Genomic DNA, 19,079 nt, shown 5'->3' with positions numbered 1-19,079 from the left:
TGTGTGTGTGTGTGTGTGTGTGTGTGTGTGTGTGTGTGTGTGTGTGTGTGTGTGTGTGTGTGTGTGTGTGTGTGTGTGTGTGTGTGTGTGTGTGTGTGTGTGTGTGTGTGTGTGTGTGTGTGTGTGTGTGTGTGTGTGTGTGTGTGTGTGTGTGTGTGTGTGTGTGACCTGTGTGTGTGTGTGTGTGTGACTATGTGTGTGTGTGTGTGTGACTATGTGTGTGTGTGACTGTGGTGTGTTACATGTAATCAGTTTGTTGATGTTTTCTTTCTCTTTTCGCGAGCAGGATCGTCCTTGCGAGGAGGCAAGCGTGCTGCTTGGGTGGGAGCGCAAGGATGGCGATGTGGATGCTGCTGCTGCTTGTGGGGCTGACTGGTGGTGTCATGGCCGATCAGACCTGTCTGGCTGGTGATATTCAACAGACGGCCGATGCATTCATCATCAACAACACGTTTGGGGCATTGGTCCTCAGCAAGGTTCGTCTCGGCTTGAAACAAGACACCGCCAGCCCGTCGTGTTTGCATGCTGCAGCGCAGGTGTGATGACTCATCGTTCACTTTTTGGGGGGGATTCCGGGGAGTGCGTGCGTAGACCAGTGGGGGCCTCGAGCGTGTGGCAAGCTCTGCTGCAGGTCAAGTTCCCTTGACCACCAGTCGAAACGGTTGTCTGTGGGGCGCGCTCACAACAGATGGCGTCTACTATGGTGCCTGTTCAAGCCTATATGTACCTGCATTCTCCGTCACTGGCTGCCAGCTTGCCATCAATTACGTCCCCCGCAATGCATCGGCCTGCGCACCAACCGTCACAGTCGTGGCTACTGTCCAAGCCTCTGCCAGCAATATCAACGGCCTGATGGTTGATTGGCAGCTCAACGCCAGCGTGCCGTCGTGCTTCACCGGCGAGCTGTCCTCTCTCCTCTGGCTCTCCGATTTAACCATGAACATGACCGAGGTGCAGGAGACCTTTATGCCCTTCCTGCCCGGCGTAATTATGACGGCAGCCAATTTTCAAAACGTTTCCTCCTTCCCTTATAGCAAAACGCAGGATTACCCTGGACGTGGCTGCTTTGCCGACTTGTTCTCGTGGCGCCTTCGAGGCACGGGTACCCACACCCCTCGCTTCTCGCTTTGGGCATTGCCCGATGCTGACAACTGGTTTCGCGTTCATCCCGTGGCTCTGAGCGTGATGGCCAATGCATTGGATGATTGGTACTATCACCGAGCTCTGGCCGTGGCTCTGACAGCAGGAAGCTTCTATCGAGCACCAGTCTTGCGAAGCGTGGTGGGCCCACACACAATTGGTGATCTTGCACTTGCCTGGCGTGCGACCTCCAACATCACCAACCTGCCCACAGCACGGCAGAAATACGGTGCCACTTTTGATGCTCTGAAAAAGATGGTCTTGATGAAGGTAGACGCCCAAGAGTTGAGCCGCCCTTTTGACCAATATCCCGCAGTCATGAAGGTTTGTGGTGCAAGCTTTTGCCCAAGAGCCGTGACATTGACCTTGACCACCTGTCACGAAAGCGCGCTCAAGAACAAACGCAAATCACATCATCAGATACGATACTCCGTGACAACACTTTTGTATGTGCGCCCATTAGAATCACACTATCCGCCCGACACTGGTGCATTTGGTTGCGCTGGAACCAGTCGCGTTTGACCGATACTACCCAGATATTCTCCCACCCAACCCAAACTTTGGAACAATGCAAACCTTGGCCGCTGCCGTTTCACAACTACGTGCATTCAATCACACGAGCATGCCCTGTGGGTGGCCGCTCGTGACAACTGGTGGCCGCTCGTGACAACTCGGACCCTGCACGGCAGGTTTCAAGGCTCTCACCGCATGCTTCACCCGGGGTTCGACTCACCCATAGATACAAATCCAACCTGGTGGGACGTCACGTCGCCTACCGTGACCAACTGGACGCGAGATGTGCGGTGAATTTGGGAATAATCTCGCGATGGTGCACCTTGGGAGATGTTTTGCCGGCGCTTTCCTTTTTTTTTCAAATTCTCGTTCGCATCTATTCATTAGGGAGGCGATTTGACCAGCTTTTCGGCCCTAAACAGCAGCCGTGAGCCGGTCTACGAGTCCTACGGTCCCAATTCGGGTATTGTCAGCGAACCCAATAGTCAGCGTGTTCAGGTCTGTCATTCTGAAGCCATGGGCAAGCTCACCGAGGCAGGCAACGGACCCAATACCTGTGTACCGCCTCGACTGTTGCCTCATGCGAGTGGCATTGATCGTAGGCTCGTGTCTATGCTATGCTTGAGCTCTTCAAAAATGAGATTGGTGTGGATTATATGTTTGAGGACCAGGTACAGTCACCCTCTTGCTGCAGGTGGCCCTGCTCTATTGCCCCTGTCTCTCCACTTATTCCTTTTGGTTGTGTGTACACGCATGCAAATGTATAATCGGCTGTGATGCAACGTGAGCAGATTGGAGCACGCCCCTGGCTGCGCGATTTCAATCCACTCAGCAACCAAATGCAACCGGGTTACCTATCGGCTTGGCTCAAGCACACCCAGGTAACCTGCAGCTCAGTTTGTATCTGGCGCCCTGCAAGAGACGCGAGGTGTTAACCATCGGGCATCTTCTTTCCTCCTTGGCCTCTTCTCGGCCGTTCTCTCTCTTCCTTACCCCGGCCTGCTTTTCTTTGTTGCTTTCGCCACAGAATATCAGCTCCAGCCTCTTTCCGCTCATGACGGAGCAAGGATTTGACAAGCTCCTGGCCTCCGAAGCCAGTTTCTGTGGCTCTGCCGTCAGTCAGCAAGTGAGTTTCGTTGCATCACTCTGACCAAGTGGACCCCTGGCCTGCACAGTGGCTTTTGCAGCTCCTTGACCTCACCTCGAGCTACCTGCAGCTCTCTGATCCCCACGAGATCTTTGGCACGCAAAATTGGTATACCTACCCTTTTACCGCCATGGCTTGGCGGGACGTCGTGGTCAATCGACAGCACAACTTGGCTGGGCAAACCTTTGACAACAATCTTCAGTCAATGAGCTTCAACCTGGCGCATGGTTATTTTTTGTCCTACCAGATTACGCACATCATGAACGATCAGACCTTATGCCAGCTCTACCGCTCCGCCGCCGTCATCCAAGACCGGGTCATCGCCAAATACGCCGAGACCCTTGCTACTTCGTTTGAAGTGCTCGACTACCTTCCCAATGGACTAGCAGTACGTAAAGATAGGGTTACATTCATCCACCGGTTGACACTCTTGAATCAGCAACCATTCAGCGACACGAATGTCTGTGCAATTTGCAGTTGAGCCCTCACGATGGCTGCTGGTGTTTTTGATGTGTTTGTTTTCGTTTTGCTGTGTTTTTTCTCTGCTCAAACTACTTGAACCGTAGGGTCTCACACGAACCAACTATAGCAGCAGTGCGGTTGTGTATCGTGTGGCCACCAACGTGACAACATACAGCGTCGCTGGATTTGCACTGCCAGTCTACGGCTTCCTCGTGGAACAGCCCGAATCCGGCGCGCAAACCATGACAACAACGCAATATCTGGGACGCCCGCTCAATGTGACGGCCGATGCGCCCTACCATATCCTGCACATTGAACCCATTTCATCAAAGATACTTCGCATTTATCATTTGCTTGGCTGTGCCACACCACTGACCCTCGACTGGGCCATACCAGAGGATGGGCACCTCAATGCTAGCGCCTACAACAAGGACGGCCAGGTTGTGGGTGTCCCCAACGTTGACGTCAATTCCACTGCGGGAACTGTCACGCTACAGCTGGCCGCCCCATTCACCGGCGAACGTGCCATTGATCCAACGATGATTGATTTCTACCAACTTACCGTGTCCCCAGCGCCTTGACCCCACACCCACTCCCATATGTCGAGCGCCGTCTCAATTTAGCTCTCTCTCTCTCTCTCGTGGAGAACACAAAGTAATCTTACCTCTCTAAAATGAATTTTTATCCTTTTGTCTTTCTCTCTCTCTGTCTCTCTTCGCTCGAGCGTAAATCGCAGTGATTTTGCTGTTTTGTGCGACTGGTGCTGATTCGATTCAGGTAACCGACTCGTGGTGATAATAAAAGGGCAGCCAGTGCGTGTTCGAACCGCGTACCCCCGATGAGAGAGCACAAGCGTTCAATACCGCTTGGCTGCCATGGGGACCGGCTGTCGGACTCAAGACGACCAGTTTGCGGCAACAATGTAGCGACGGTTTTTTTTTTATGATGAAAGCGACATAAATATCGCATGCTCTCCGCTTTGATCACGATGGAAGAGGCAACCTGGGAGGGTGGGGAGCCGTGAGCAGAGATGGCGGCCGTGGCCTTGCGCTCGAGACTAGACTACTCGCATATGGGGGTGCTCAGGCAGAGATGGCATCCAGCTCAGGTTCTCAAGCTCAAATGCATCTGCTATCTGCTTCTTTTGCGCATGCTCGCCGTCGTAGATTGAGCTGTTGTCAGCTCGCCAAGACTTGCCCGCTGGTCGCTTTGTGGGTGAGCTTGGTGGCTGCTTGCTGAACGTGCGATTATGTAACCTTGATTCCCTCCCAATACGGCAGGTCACTGACTCAACCCTCTTTTTCTTTTTTTTGTTACCTGCTTGCCAGATCCCCCCCTCGAGGCGAGTAGGGGCGGCCCCAGTGTGTCACCAGACGAGATGGCAGCCCATCAACGGGATTTTGCCAAGCTCCACTCGCCCCGCGCCCGCAGTAAGTCATCAGATCGCCAACTTCTTCTCTGCTAGAAGCTGATGCTGACACCCCACCGCCCTCTACTTGCCAACTTCCACAGCCAACACGGCTGAAAAGCATACCGTGGCGGCCTTGTCGGAGATTTCTGAGAGCCAGCTGGTCTCTGGGCGCGCTGCCGGCCGCAATGCCACGGCCAAGCGAATGTTTACCAATTTCATGCCCGAGTAAGTCTGACGCTGCAACTCAAGCTGATCTCACTGACATTTCAACTCTTTGTTTGAAAGCCAAACGTCTCGGTGCCTCGCGCTTTGATCATAACGGTCGGCTCGTGTTCGCCCCTGTGACAGGGGCAAGCACCATGAGCGACGACAGGGCGTGTCACAAGCCAGCAAGCAAAAGGTACGCTTCGCGACCAAAAGCAGGCTCATTCCGGTCATGTTCAGGACCTTCAAACCAAGCGCTCTTCGTGGCCCTGACTTTGTTGTTTGTCGCACACCGCGGCTCATATAGAGCTGGACTTGTCCGTCCCTCTTTTACCAACCTGTTCCTGACTTGGACGCCCTCCTGCTGAATCTGCTGGTACGGTCACTTTGGGTATGCCCCCAAAGGAAAAAACAAGTCAGGCTAACAAACAGCTCAGAATCAAAAGCACTCGTGCCTCACGTGTGGCTGGACACATCATAGCGGAGCAAGGCACCAGGCACTGAAGTGCTAGCCATTCTTGGCGACTCGTGGCGACTCGTGGTAAGATGCTTGGCGTGTTCCGTCATTTTACCGGTCTTAAGTCAAAGCTCTCAAAATCTTGACCGAGGTTTTGTTAACTATGATTCCCCCACCCCCCACCCCCCCCCCCACCCCCCACATAGACCAAGGCCCGTGGCTTGCGGATCGCCAATGCCGGCATCCCCGACCAGCTACTCCGTATGTCTTCGAGAAGGATCCAAGATTACTTCGCCAGACTATGCCAGGCTGTCTTCACACGGAAGATGTGATTGTTTGAATAGAATCCCCCGATCAGAGCCTTGATGGTTGCAGCATCTTCTTGGCCAATTTCCTGAAGCCCTGGTATTTCAACATGCAACCCTCTTGTGGTCCCGTCGTGCTCCTCAAAGACTGATTTCGTGTGTATCCGACCAATGCGCCCCTCACCGTGAACCCCTCTGCTCAGGGTGCGACTCGAGCATCCACACGCACAGCGGCTGCAGAAGGATCTGCCGTCCCCTGGTGTGCTGGCTCAAAGCCTTCAGAACCAACTCACCTTTGAGGTTTGGCTGCAGCATGTCCCATGCCGTGCGCCTCACAACAAGAGTGACTTGGTTCACTCACGCTTCTCGTGCCAATCGGCTCAATCATGACACAGGAGGATCACCAAAAGCCAAAGAAGAAGGGTGGCAACCGTGACTCTGTTGTCAGCACGGTAAGGCAATGGCAAGCAGCCCGTGTCGGCCATAGCTCGGCTCAGTCGTTAAATGTTGCCACAAGCTCCTGCAACCACCGCTGCCGCACGCTGTCGCTCACCCATTTGGACGCTCGGCTTGCGTGGACAGGCATCGGAGGTGAGTGAGGAAGAGCTAGTTAAGTCCAGTGACACTTTGCGCAAAGATCTCTTGCGAAACGATGGTCAGTAAGGCTGACCCACACCCCTTGCATCAAAGCTCCAGAGTTTGGTGCTTCCTCGTGGTCCGAATACCACAGCTTGCGCTGCACGATTGCACTTGCATTCACCCAACCCCTATATATGTGACTCGTTAGCGGATCGCACAGCTGTGCGCCGAGCAGAGCGGGACAAAGCCCGCATTAACATTCTTGATACCGTAGCCGCCCACGGCGAGCCGGTCGTCTCTGGTCAGTGCTTCTGATGCTGCTGGCTACGCCCCCTGATGCCCTTCATCAAAGCACCGCAACTACTCACTGGCTTGCTTGTCACTGGACACAACGCTAAAACAGATCACATTATCCGAGAAATTAATCTTTCGCGAGGAGATGAAGAAGTGCCCGCGCCATCTGCTGAGCGCCGACGTCAATTTGAGGTGAGGCATCGGGCATCTTGTTGCCGAGTTCTGCTTGGCGCAATACGTGCGAGCGTTGACATTCTTAAGTACTCCCTGTGGTGACTTTGGATTTTACATTGTCGCGGGCGGCCTTTTCAGGTGATCGTGGGAGACCTTCACCTCTCTACTGGTGTGGGCGAGCCCCTTTTTGTCCACCTCTACCTCTACGATGCTCGCCAACGCACTCGGATTAGCGAGACGGTGACAGTCATCCCCGACAACGTGACTCGGCTGTTGCGACCTGAAGTTTTGGCAAAGGTCGGTCCCTCGCGCTGAGCTGGCTGGCGCTTGCGAATTGCGCCTCGTGTTTTTCTGACGCATCTCGGCAATCGCCAAATCCACCTTCAAAAGCGTCCCGAGTTTCAGTCGCGTGCAGGTCCAGCTACCGGCGCAACTGCCCTGCTTTTTGAAGCATCCTCCAGCTCGATCATTCTGGATGACGTCTTTGTTGTCATGCGTGTCACCAAGGTGCTTGAAGGCCCAACTCAGCGAGCAATGGATTACTTCTCCAAGGTACAAGTCAAGCAAAGATTTATGACATCTTTGCTGAACTTGCCGTGCGGCATTTGTTCTGATTCAATCTCCTCCATACGTCTTGAGTTCACGCCGCTGGTGGGGCTGACATATCTATACCGGATTTAGCCAACGATTGATACCAAGGCCATGGCCGCCGCAGAAGAGGCCATCTCGCTGCAAGCTCGCTTGGCCGAGTTTTCTTCGCTTCTGGGTTTTGGCGTGTACCCCCTGAGTGATGCCATCAGTGCTGGACGCTGCAGCCTGGACGTGCTGCCGCACCCCGAGCATCTGCGAGACGACGAGATTTGCAAGCTGTGCCACGAAGTCAAGGCCGCTTTGGCCCCAGGTACATTGGCGCCGCTACTCACCAAGCCACAAAAAAATGCGCGGGCCAGTACGGCCCTGATTTGAGCACTCGCACGCCGCATGATTTGAGTTTGCTTGCATGCCACCGACCTGCAGGAGATCGCAAATCCACTCAGCGGCGCAAAAAGCTGGCCATGTCTTTGGAAATTACCGCACGACAAACACTGTATGTCAGCCTACGCCCGTACACTTGGCAACCTCTGTGCCAGGCAGCGCTGTTTCGTACACCATTCATGACCTCATGCCTGTGCTGTACCAACGCATCACAGTGATGGCAGCTCGCACAAGACGTTTTCAGTTCACTACCAGCCCCTTCTTAAGGGTGGTGATACCGAGCGCACTAGTATTGAGGTCAAGGTGCGCTGACGCCACATTTGCAGAAAGTGAACTTTTTTTTTTTTTTTTTTTTTTTTTTTTTTTTTTTTTTTTTTTTTTTTTTTTTTTAACATACCTGCACATCACAACCTGATCTGTACATGGACGTTTGCCCCTTGACGTGGCAGGAAATTTTGCCCGAGGTGGAGGTGAAGGTCTTGTCTCCCAGCGACGAGCTGCCCATCCATCCAGTGTACCAGGAATATAGCCACTTGCTCTACGTATACCCGCTGCTTTTCAATAACAACAACGCCAACTTTCGCAACATTACGTGCCGCGTCGAAGTCATGGATCGCCTTGCCGTTCCCAATCCCACCGATCTGCCGCAAGGTATGCGCCGAGGACTGAGGACGCAACGAAACTTGGCGGCTCCAAAAGTTTAGGTCCTTTGATAAATGATTTGACTAAAACACCAAATTTGTATCCCTTTCCCTGCCTAGGATTAAATGTGATTTTGAAACATGGCGGCTACAAGAGCAACCACTATTACACCGCCGTATCTTACCATGACAAGGCGCCCGAGTTCAACGACGAAGTCAAGATCGCTCTGCCGCACCCCATTACTGAGCAGGTCAGAAAGCGCACGCCAGCGACTGATTCGCCTTTGGGCAGCTTGGCTTGGTGTTTTACAATCTAATTTTTGCTCGCTGGATCTGTCGCAGCACCATCTCTTGTTCACCTTCTTCCATGTGAGCTGCAAGAAGGACGTGGGCAGCCAGCGTCGCATTGGCTACGCATGGTATCATTTATTCTCCACCCACGCCTAGAATATCCTTTGTTCCGCGCCAGGCTATAGCCACATCGGGTCTGACGATGGTGTTCGATGGTTACAGGCTGCCGCTTTACTCAAAGCGCGACTCATATCAGAAGCTAGCAGATGCCGACACGTACGAATTGTCCATCAGTGAGCGCCTCCCCGACGATTACCTCAAGGTACTTCTCTGTGCTGTAAAGTTGGACATCCAGTTTTTAAGAGATGTGTACTCATTCAAGGCCGCACCCCCCAAAATTCGGCTCGACCGTTTAGGCGAGCCGCAACTCAGTCTCTAGCGCTGACTCGGCCAAGGTGTCCTTTCACTTTCGCCTCCAGTTGGCGTCCAGCGTTTACCTCCCCAATCTCTTCTTGCGCAAGTTTTTCAGTTACTCAAGCATCTTTCAGCGTGGCGAGCTTGTTCCACACATCAAGCCCGAAACCCTTGAACATGGTGAGGTCTCAGCCCCTGTCCAAGGCAATGTATCACCTCCGCCTCGGCTCATCATCATGACCTGTGCCCACCCTCTTTTTTTTCTTTTTTCTTTTTTTTTTTAGCCGTGTCAAACATCCGCCGCGTTCACGAGGAGCAAGGTCGTGCTGACCTCCTACAACACCATCTACACTCCATTCTGGACCTGCTTTTTACCATTCTGGCAGCCTATGCCGATCAACGTGCAGCACCCATTGAGCGCCTTCGCGCAAGTGCCTTTGAAACGCTTATTTTCGTGGTTGACTTGATGCATCAAGTGCCGAAGCGAATGCATGCCGATCAACAGTACGCATGGGACTTGCGCTACCACCAGACAGAGGATCACAGATCGGACCTATGCATGCTTATCCCTCACTGTGTGTACCTACGCTTGTGGTTCGCAGAGCTCAATCGCTGCAAATGTACATCCAGCATGTTTTTGATGTTCAAGCCCAGATGCCCCATTGCGGCCTTTATCTCGGTATGCTGGCATGTGTTTCTTTGTCAGCCGCGCAAGAGGAAGGCAGATGAGGCACAACCCCGCTTTTGCTGCACGATGTTCTTGTAGCCGATTCGCACTGTCGGCCAAGGTAGTGAGCCAAGTACGCCAAACCACGCTCACCATCAGCATTTACCCCGACATAGAAATCATGCGTCGCCTGCTTGCGGCTTTGACGGAATTCCGCCGTCAAGAGGATCATGCTGATCAACTGGACCAGCGCTCAAAATCCACCATGAGCGTGCGTCGTGCGGTCAATGGCGTGCTACAGTGTCGTTTTGCTTGGCTCATGTTGTGGCGTTGTCGTACTGGCTTTTAGGCGTGTGTGACCCGCTCTTGGTTTTTCTTCGAGGCCTGCGCCAAAGCCACGGCGCAGCACATTGCTGAAAAGTCTCGGTGCGTTTATGAGGCCAAGGATTGAGAGAGAATGTGCCTGGCGACCGAGTGTTGGTATTTTTGCACCCCTCCTCCGTCAGGCCCGGGAGGCTGACTTCTTGTGAATGTGAATGTGAATGTGCACCTCTTGGCCGTCGTTAGCAAATCGACGGCAGGCAGTGATCAGCAATTTTTCCGCAGCGTGCTGGAGATGCAAAATATCTTGCTGGGATACTTTGTCGCGGTATGGACAACTCCCTTTTGTTTTTGGATTTGCTTTTTGTTTCTTGTTTCTTGTTCTTTGTTTTTACCGTTATTCCAAAGACGAAATCTGTACTCGCTGAACGACTCAAGCTGTTTGGATTTCTGTGCAGCGCCGACCGGCCTCTTTGCAGAAGGTCATGGTCTTCAATGTTGGCTTTTTCTTGCGCAACTTGCTCTACATCACGGTATGGTTATGGTTGCATTCTGGACTTGCTGCCTCATGACTTTCAAAAATTCTTCTTATTTTTTTCCTGGCGCCTGTTCCTACGGTTGCTCTGTGATGTCATGTAATTAGGATAAGGCACCCGTATTCAACTGCGTCCGCAGTGCGTTGGAGAATCTCTATCCTACAAGTGTCCCAGAAGGACCCGATAGCCCAAAAGTGGACTGGTGCGTTTCGGCACAGGGGTCCACTTTAAATGGCTCGCGTGCTACCGGGCATCGTGCGTTCGTGACTGCAGCAAGTGCTCACCGTGTGTGCTGCGTTTGAATGACTAGGGGCATGCTGGCATCGCTGCGCCTCTTCTTCCTGCAAATCATCTACTCGCATGAGCACATCCTGACCTACAATGTGCCCATCTCGGGGTACGCTGCATGTGTTTTGCCTTGTATCCTACACCCCAGGCGTCCACATGTGCGCTTGTGCACAAGGGGATCTGACGTTACACTGTATCGTGCTTTTGACAGAGGCTCTCGCGCCTTCACGCCAACCAAGCGTGCCCGGCGACAAAGCCTGTTTCGAGGCAAACAGCTGCGCGAGGCTGAGACATGGACCTACCCAACCATCCACCACTACCCTGCTGCGCTGCTGCTGACTGAAGTCAGCAACGTGCTTCGCCAAGGGTGAGCGCCCTTGCCCGCCAGCTTTTTTTTTTTTTTTTTTTTTTTTTTTTTTTTTTTTTTTTTTTTTTTCAACAGTGAGCCCTGTTCGAATCTTTGCTCACTAAATCAAATTGTTTGAATCGCTGGCGTTACCTATCAGAAATTACGACTCGCGCATGCATGCCATTCGTCTACTGCATGAAATCATGGAAACGTGCGTGCCTCTTCGCACAACCCCCTTGATTGCGTTACGCTTTATTCAGCTCATTTGGTGCTTGCTGTAGGTTTGAGCACGATGAGCGCTTGAAGAGCCAGTCGGCCCGTGAGCTCGCGGCTTACGTGCATTTTCCTCTGATCTCCATGGTATGCTTAGCACACACTGGTTTTTCTTTGTTGCCCTATGTTTTTTTGTTTTTGTTTTTGTTTTGTTTTTTGGTAACACCTCTTATTGCTGACGTCAATCCGCTTCTTGCGTTTGCATTGAGCGTAGCTTCTTGTGTATGCACCGCTCCAGCATGAGGTCGACAAGATGTACGCACATCTCTTGGAGAACCGATCAGACGTGGCAGAAACGCGCACCACCCGAAAGGTGCGGACTTGTTTTGGACATGTGCTGATCTCTCGCATGGAAGAAACCGCATTGTACATCAGCATACAGTTGTCTTACACGGCGCAATGCTTCGATAAAAATGACATGCAGCTGATGCCATGGGTGGGTGAACCCTTTGAACTGAAGGACGATGAGGTAAGCAATGGTCCAATTTTGTGACTGGTTGCGCTCTCAACATGTGATTTTCTCGTGCTGTCAATCTGATGAAACGCCCTGTGAGATAGGTCCGCGGTCTGCTGGTGATTTTCACGCACCTGGTAGCACGCGTCGAAGATTCGGTGTTGCGCGCCTGGTTGCGCGAGAATCAAAGCGACTTTGACACTATCTTCGCCTTTCTGAAGATGCTCATCGCAGCCATCACCATCGCCACATACCCCGGCGCAGTCAAAGTGGGGGCTTCCAAGGTTGGCAGTCATCAAAGTGTTTTTTTGGTTTCTTGTTCAAGAAGGGGCTCGACGTTCACCTTTGCCGCTATCTCACTCGCGCTTTGCTTGTTGCCTGTCGATTAGCTGGCACCGCCGTCCCCAGCTTTTGGGAATCACTCGGATAGCGATTCGTTGGGTGGGTGGGCCAATGCTGACTTCACGTCTCTTCCCACATGAATCTTTTGTGCATACCTGACTTCGTCTTACCTGTCGCCCATACGTAGGTCGGCCGGCTTCAGTGATCAGCCGCGATGGGCGCGATGTTTTGCATCGCGAAACGCCCTCGGTCGATGTTTACCGCATGAACGCCCTTTTCGTGCAGAATCAGTACGACCAGGGGCTTTGAAGGTCTCGTGCATTGACAACATGTTGATCAAACTCGTCTCAATTTTTCGTGTCATCTTTTTCGCGCCACGTAGGCACAAGCATACAGAAGCCAATACTCATGAGGAGGCGCGTCTGTTGACCAAGGTGATTGCTTCTACTCGTCGTCTCACGGACTTGAGTGACTGGCTGGCGCGTTTGCCTGACATTTGGCGTGCCTGGCCTCATACAACTTTTTTGGGGGGACTGCGATCACTTTTTGGCACAACAGTTGTGGCGCAACTTTTCCACAGAGATGACGCTGACAGCTCTTCAAGTGATTGAGGTACGCGCACGTTTTTTTTCCTAGGGACGCTGTTTTTTAAAACGGCTTGGTCCTAGCAAAATTTGATTTGATACAATTTCTCTTGATGATACACATCGTGCCAAGGTGGTTTTGTTCAGGCTCATTTTCTTGTTTCTTTTTGCTTTGTTATGTGTTTCAACCATGCTAGATTTTCATGTCTGATTTTGAAGAGGAGATGCAAGAGCTTGAATGCCATGCTGAGCTGACTGATCTCGTCTTTGAGGTCTTGATGAAGCTGCTGCGACAGCCGCAATCCGAGTTGGCCCTCAACCACATTTTTCAAACCCTGCAAGGTTTGTCAACCCGTGTTCGGCTGAAGGCACCGGACGTCTAAAGCCTTGCACCGCGAGTTGGCAAACCCTGATGATATCGATCATTGTATGTTTGCTTGTATCGTGCCAATTTGCATGGGCAGTTTTCATTTGCAAGTTTTCGGGCCTCTTGTTTTCGGGCTCAACGCAATTTGCCGCCACCTTGTGCGAAATGGTTCGTGCAACTGCAAGCTTCGCGTGTTTTTGGTCTGGTCTTGATATTGCCTGCACAAGTTCAAGGGGAAAGACGGAGGGACGCCGCGTGGATTCATGTGAAGCCCACTTTCCGTACCCTCTGCCATGCGACTCTCATGCGCCCGTGATGCGTTTCTACCACAGCTTCTTCGGCACTGCAACAGTCCCATCTCCGGGGTTCGCGAGCAAGCGGTCGCGCTCCTGTTTTTGACAATGTGTGAGAATGACGCCTTTGATCGTGGTTTCCAACGCATCAAAGTGCAGACCACGATCGCGCTCTCTGAGGTATATGCCATGTGTGCATGTAGCGAGACACGAGTGTGCTCATGGAAACGAACGCTGCTTACAATCGTGATGCGTTCTCATCAGCAAGGCGGATCGTGCAATATTAATAGATTGTGAGTGGCAGTGATGCGGACTGTGATGCCAGTGATGAATTGCTTCGCAGCTCCTTGGCTACCCTGATTAGCTTTGCCAACCAACGCGAGCTTGTGACATCCCGAGGCGAGGTAGGTCTGCTGACCAGAAGCCACTCACGCCGGAGCATCAGGCGGATCGCACGGCAGCTGAAACAGATTCAATCCCACCCATGGCCCTGACCACCGTGCTCCCTGTTCTTGTTTGGTTTGCCTTAGGACTTTTCCCCGAAAGTCCGATCGTTGGCCATGAACCTGTATCACATCCTGCGCAACTCTTACACCATGCGGGTAGGCGTGGGCTACATTGAGCGTCCTGGTGGATTTCTGCGTCGAATCTGAGCCTTATGCGCGTATTTCGACACATAGATGCTGGCGGATAGCGACGGCCAGCTCGAGCTCCACTACTTTATTGCTCAAGGCTACAAGCATTCGCCTGACCTGCGTCTCACTTGGCTATTGACGCTGGCTGAGCGCCAAGCAGAAAAAAAGAACTACAGCGAGGCTGCCCACGTGCGTGCTTGTCGCTCGGCGCTTGTCTTTGCTTGCGATCGGGTTTTCACGGCGCGCTTTCTTCTTAGTGTGCGGTCCATGCTGCGGGTCTGGTATCCGAGTATCTGATGCTCATCGAGCCCAAACCGGGATATCCGGCTGGCTGTGCGGCCTTTGAGAAAATCTCTACGAACGTCATTGAGGAGAGTGCTTTGGCAGCGCAGCCGGAGCGCATTCAAGAAGAGGGCATCTGCTCGCATCATCTGTTTTCAGATGATGGTCTTGTGGAACTCATTCGTCGCTCAGCTGCATATTTCGAAAATGCCAAGATGTTTGAGCAAGCTGCGCAGGCATGATTGGACACCCTTCCCCCTCCCGGTTACCGGTGACTCCTGCACCAGCCGCCCATAACATGCTTGACCCCCTGCACTGTGATTCCATAGATGCTCTCTTTCCTGATTCCGATGTATCAGTCCCATCGCAACTTCAAGGGGCTGCACGAAGTGCACAGTATGCTGACGAATGTGTACCAGAGCGTACTCCAGGTTAGCTTTGTGCCCGTTTGTTGAGTCAACCGACCATTCCATGGCCTATTTGTAGCCTGCGTGGTGTATATGACGATGTGTTGGCGCGGTTGACAGGCTCAGACCAAGGGTCATCGGTACTTTGGGACCTACTATCGCGTCAAGTTTATCGGCGCAGTTTTCCCTGAGGAGTTGTCTCGTGGCGTACGTACGGGCAAAACCAGATCCTCGTGGGTGGCACCCTCGTGGATGGCACCCAGCTCACGTGGCCAATGCATTCATTTTTGTTGCGTAGGAGTTTATCTACAAGGAACCTTCCCTGACCAAACTGCCCGAGATTTGCTCGCGCCTGGAGCAACTGTACACGACCGAGCTGGGCCCAGGCAATGTGATCATGATCCAGGACTCGCGGGAGGTGGAACCGGCGAAGCTGGATCCGCGCAAGGGCTACATCCAGGTTACTTACGTTAGTCCCTATCACGATGAGCATGAGCTGAAGCATCGACCCACGGAGTTTGAGCGCAACATCAACTTGCAGTGGTTTGTCTTTGACACGCCTTTTACCAAAGGTTTGTTCATCATACGCCCGATTTAAAAGTCGGCAAAGACATATGCACACATACACACGTTGTTCCCTAGCTTTTGGGGGTGGGGCATTGCGCCGCATGGCATAGCTGGTTGGCGCAATCTGACCTGGTCCTCGGTTAGATGGTAAGGCGCACGGTGCGATTGACAAGCAGTACTTGCGGCGCACCTTCCTCAAAACATCGGCGACGTTCCCATACTTGCGCATGCGATTGCCCGTTGTTCAGGTTGGTGACAATGGCGGCATCCTGCTCATGGTTTTGTGACTTTGAGCAGTCAAGCGCTCAGTTTGCTCACGCTTGTCGGAAAACATGCCTGCCTTGTTTCTTTGTTTGTTTGCTTAATGTTTGCCAACGACAATAGTCCCGTGTGGAGGAATTGACTCCATTGCAGTTTGCTGCGGACAGCATCGCTCAGAAAACGCATGACCTTCAAAGCAGCTGCAATGCGGAAACGCCCAATCTCACTTTGCTGCAGCTACAGCTTCAGGTCAGAGCACAGTGGCAGGAGTATCCTATTTGGCAGCCACGCCTGGGCCTGGCACGCCGATGCCTCACACTTGTTGGAATCATGTTCGCTGCTGGGCTCTGCCTATGGCCACAGGGGGCGGTGTCTGCTGCCGTCAATGAGGGCCCGCTGCACATTGCCAAGGCTTTTTTTGAAGGGCCCATGCCGGAGGACTACACTGAGCAAACCCAGGTGGGCGGGGATGAGACGAGCGCGCCGAGATGAGAGAAGCTAGGCCGGGCGCAAGGCGTCTGGTACTGTGGACCAACAAGGGCATCCCTGACTGACGTTTTGCTGCATGGTGCGCAAATGAACGCATTGGTAGTTGAAAAAGCTGCGCCAAGGGTTTTTCAAGTTTCTCAAGGCTTGCGACCAGGCATTGGAACTAAACGAATCAAGCATCAGTGATGACCAGGTGTGTGTGTGTGTTCCTCGGTGTGCTTCCTTGCAAGTGTGCTGTGTGACCGGACAATATATCATGAACAACAAATGACATGTGGAACGCGGTGATTAGCGGGCCTATCATGAGAACATGCAGCGCAACTTTGATACGCTGCGTACGGAGCTGACGGATATTCTTAACAAGGCGTCCAAGGGGCTGCAACGCGCGTACGTGGCGATTGTGGGAAGAGCTGAGGCACGAAGGGGTGCGGGCCCTGGTCTGCGCACGGGGTCGAGCTTACTGATGTGCCGCGCTCGTGTGTGTAGACGAAGCCAGCAGAGCTCAATGCGACGCAGCAACGTGTCGTCCCTGCATTCGGGCATTGAACTGGCCGGAGCACCCCATGCCACAACGGATGTTTAGGGAAGGGGTACTGTTGTGACTGTGTGCATGTGCTTTTGGTGTTATCTGTTAATTATGTCTCGACAGGTGAGTGCATCGTATCGCCCTGCCCATTGGGGTAGCACGCGCGAGATGGCAGGAGGTGTTCAAATTGATATGACGCATCACGCGTCTGCGTCAGAGTCAAGATCAATTCTCTCTTTTGTTTCACCATCAACAATGCGTTGATGGCGAAACATGGCCTATGTAAAAAGACTGGTGCAACAGAATAAAGAGGCCAGGACCGCGGGTCCCTTGATAGGTTGTAAAGGTGTGTGACGGTAGAAAGCAAGGGGAGGAGGGTTCCGTACGAAACACTGCACACCCTAGCGAATAGATGACAAGTGAAGAGCAAGTAAGAACAATAAAACAACAGGGGGGGGGAAGGAAATCAAAAGCCTACCGAGCTCCCAGAGCTCGGGCGTCAACGTCACACCAGGATGAACTGGACAGGCGTGTTTGGGGAAACACGGCATGACATCGACAGCGAAAAACATGGGATGGAAAGAACAACAACAGGCCAAGGGCGAGCTGCAGGCTCCATCCACGTCTGGCCACTCCTCAGGGTGGACCAGACGTTGACTGGGCACGAGCGTCACTGTAAGACGACAACAGGAGACGAGATGCATCTCTAAGACGAGCGGGATAAAAGATGTGTATAACAACAACTGATGGCGATGATCGGATGCCATAGTAAAACCGGAATAAGAACAAGAACAAATAACAAGACAAGGGCGCACAGGCGGGGCATGTTGCTCTTAGTCGAAACTGAGTTGAAGGGAAGCGAGGGCATTGAGCTTGGCAGTAAGTTCATTACAATCAAGACCAGGCACGACGCCGACATGATTGGAGGAGAGGCCAGAGTCCAGGTCATCGTTGGGCAGTTGGGCATCGACGGCATCCTGGAGGAGAGTAAGATCTTCGGAGGAGAGAAAGTTTTCCAAAAAGGTCATGACTTGATCGGGGACGTAAGTTTCGGGGGTATCAAGCTTGGGAAGACCAAGTTCGTGCAGGTCGTGCTCGATTTGGCCAGTGGTGAGGGCGCGCAGTGCGAGGGACATGGTTGAGGCGTCGTGGTCGCGGGCCAAGTGTTGGACGGCGGTGCGAAATTCGGTGATGAGCCAATCATGGCGGGGAGGGGCGTCGAGGGCGCTGTGCGCGTTGCGGCGCAGTTCTTCGAGCACAGTGGGGTCATCCAGTCCGTCGGTGCAGGCGTAGTCAACGGCACAGTCCTGCGCGACATGGACCAAAGGGTGAGAAAAGTATGGGTAAGCATTGTGTATGTGTGTGTGGTGGTGCTGGTGGTGGTGGTGATGGGGGATCGCAGACCCAAAGCTGGGTGTTCATCAACGAACCTCGGCAATTGTCATCATGGCACGAGTAGGCGTCATGCTGTAGCAGTCGGACATGGAAGACGAGACCCTGAGGATACCCTGGGAGGTGGGCGGGCATGCACCGCGGACCTTGCGACGCGGGGTCTGAGGGAGACGAGAATGAGGGGGGGGATGATTGTCACGGCCAGGGTGAGGAAGACCAATGTGGACGGTTCAAAGGCAAGGAGAGGACAGGGGCGCATAACACGCAAAAGATGCATTCAACATACCCGGGGCAGGCTTTGAGCGTGGGGCGAGTGGGAAGCGAGGAGACTGCGAGCGTCGATGGCGGTGGGCACTGGGAGGGAGGTTGAGGCTGTCGCAGCGGGAGAATCAGGGGTGGAACTGGACACCGAGTCCATCATGACCACGGTGTCAAAGGAGGTGGTGGATGAGCTCCGTTGCACGATATCGATGGGATTGGAGCGGCTCTCCATTTTTGCGGTGGGGAGAGAACCACCGGGGGCTGAATTGGGGCGATTGGTTTTGCAAGACGGGCCGCGGCTCTGAGGGGTTGCGGCCTGCTGGGGGGTTTTGGCTTTTGAGCAAGGCGGGTTTCCCGCGATGGGAGCAGAGTGGGCCTGGTTGAGGTGCAAGGAGAAATGAGGCCATGAGACTTTGTTGGTCACAAGAGGAGTGGCGTGGCAAGTGACCCGGCACTCGAGCAAGACGCCAAAAGAGCCAAGGGAGCCAAGGGAGTCAAGGGAGCCAAGGGAGGGGGCTCGACATACCAGGGTGTGGCGAAGATGTCGATGATGAGTTTGATTGTGGGGCAAACCTGTGTGGCAGAGCACGCATGACCATACGGAGAGAACGGCAAGCAAAGCGGCATGAGAAGGAGAGACCCCCAAGAACATGTGATGCATGTCGATCAAAAGACGACGCTGCCATTTTGCAAGTGTGTGACGCATTAAAAAAAAAAAAGGAAGAAGAAGAAGAAGAAGAAGGAACCCCCCTTCACGATGACCACGACCAGAGGTGGT

At 53.1% G+C, this 19,079-nt stretch overlaps 4 protein-coding genes across 4 annotated transcripts in view; 3 read left to right on the top strand and 1 right to left on the bottom strand.

Moving 5' to 3' along the window:
* Nucleotides 1–3,843, top strand: part of MONBRDRAFT_25830 (uncharacterized protein) — a gene marked incomplete at both ends in the record, with an annotated part of 6,803 nt that extends 2,960 nt beyond the window's left edge. Inside the window, 8 exons of the mRNA XM_001746220.1 lie at nucleotides 396–476; nucleotides 754–1,464; nucleotides 2,041–2,151; nucleotides 2,256–2,324; nucleotides 2,445–2,534; nucleotides 2,681–2,779; nucleotides 2,829–3,188; nucleotides 3,367–3,843. Coding sequence (XP_001746272.1) covers nucleotides 396–476; nucleotides 754–1,464; nucleotides 2,041–2,151; nucleotides 2,256–2,324; nucleotides 2,445–2,534; nucleotides 2,681–2,779; nucleotides 2,829–3,188; nucleotides 3,367–3,843 — 1,998 coding nt within the window. The remainder of the gene's footprint in view (nucleotides 1–395; nucleotides 477–753; nucleotides 1,465–2,040; nucleotides 2,152–2,255; nucleotides 2,325–2,444; nucleotides 2,535–2,680; nucleotides 2,780–2,828; nucleotides 3,189–3,366) is intronic.
* Nucleotides 3,844–4,640: 797 nt separating this feature from the next.
* MONBRDRAFT_8609 (uncharacterized protein) lies at nucleotides 4,641–5,666 on the top strand (the record flags this gene model as incomplete). Its single annotated transcript, XM_001746219.1, has 4 exons — nucleotides 4,641–4,692; nucleotides 4,775–4,898; nucleotides 5,022–5,073; nucleotides 5,541–5,666. 4 exons carry the CDS (start codon nucleotides 4,641–4,643, stop codon nucleotides 5,664–5,666), a joined length of 354 nt encoding a protein of 117 aa, XP_001746271.1.
* A 6,030-nt stretch (nucleotides 5,667–11,696) lies between these two features.
* On the top strand, nucleotides 11,697–16,705 carry MONBRDRAFT_32595 (uncharacterized protein; the record flags this gene model as incomplete). Its single annotated transcript, XM_001746218.1, has 23 exons — nucleotides 11,697–11,754; nucleotides 11,866–11,910; nucleotides 12,000–12,179; nucleotides 12,285–12,336; nucleotides 12,425–12,527; nucleotides 12,620–12,671; nucleotides 12,796–12,849; nucleotides 13,019–13,163; nucleotides 13,286–13,356; nucleotides 13,521–13,661; nucleotides 13,772–13,885; nucleotides 14,012–14,083; nucleotides 14,162–14,305; nucleotides 14,374–14,568; nucleotides 14,728–14,829; nucleotides 14,926–15,012; nucleotides 15,104–15,377; nucleotides 15,517–15,620; nucleotides 15,757–15,882; nucleotides 15,997–16,092; nucleotides 16,226–16,315; nucleotides 16,415–16,509; nucleotides 16,609–16,705. Exons 2-23 carry the CDS (start codon nucleotides 11,869–11,871, stop codon nucleotides 16,703–16,705), a joined length of 2,436 nt encoding a protein of 811 aa, XP_001746270.1. The 5' UTR covers nucleotides 11,697–11,754; nucleotides 11,866–11,868.
* Nucleotides 16,706–16,862: 157 nt separating this feature from the next.
* The window catches only part of MONBRDRAFT_37249 (uncharacterized protein), a gene marked incomplete at its 5' end in the record, with an annotated part of 3,969 nt that continues 1,752 nt past the window's right edge, over nucleotides 16,863–19,079 (bottom strand). The window contains 3 exons of the mRNA XM_001746082.1: nucleotides 16,863–17,955; nucleotides 18,079–18,201; nucleotides 18,327–18,874. Of these exons, the coding sequence (XP_001746134.1) occupies nucleotides 17,482–17,955; nucleotides 18,079–18,201; nucleotides 18,327–18,874 (1,145 nt within the window). The 3' untranslated portion in view covers nucleotides 16,863–17,481. The remainder of the gene's footprint in view (nucleotides 17,956–18,078; nucleotides 18,202–18,326; nucleotides 18,875–19,079) is intronic.

The sequence above is a fragment of the Monosiga brevicollis genome, genomic scaffold, assembly GCF_000002865.3.
Source record: "Monosiga brevicollis MX1 MONBRscaffold_11 genomic scaffold, whole genome shotgun sequence".
NCBI classification, from domain to species: Eukaryota; class Choanoflagellata; order Craspedida; family Salpingoecidae; genus Monosiga; species Monosiga brevicollis.
This window is presented reverse-complemented; position numbering and strand designations above follow the sequence as displayed.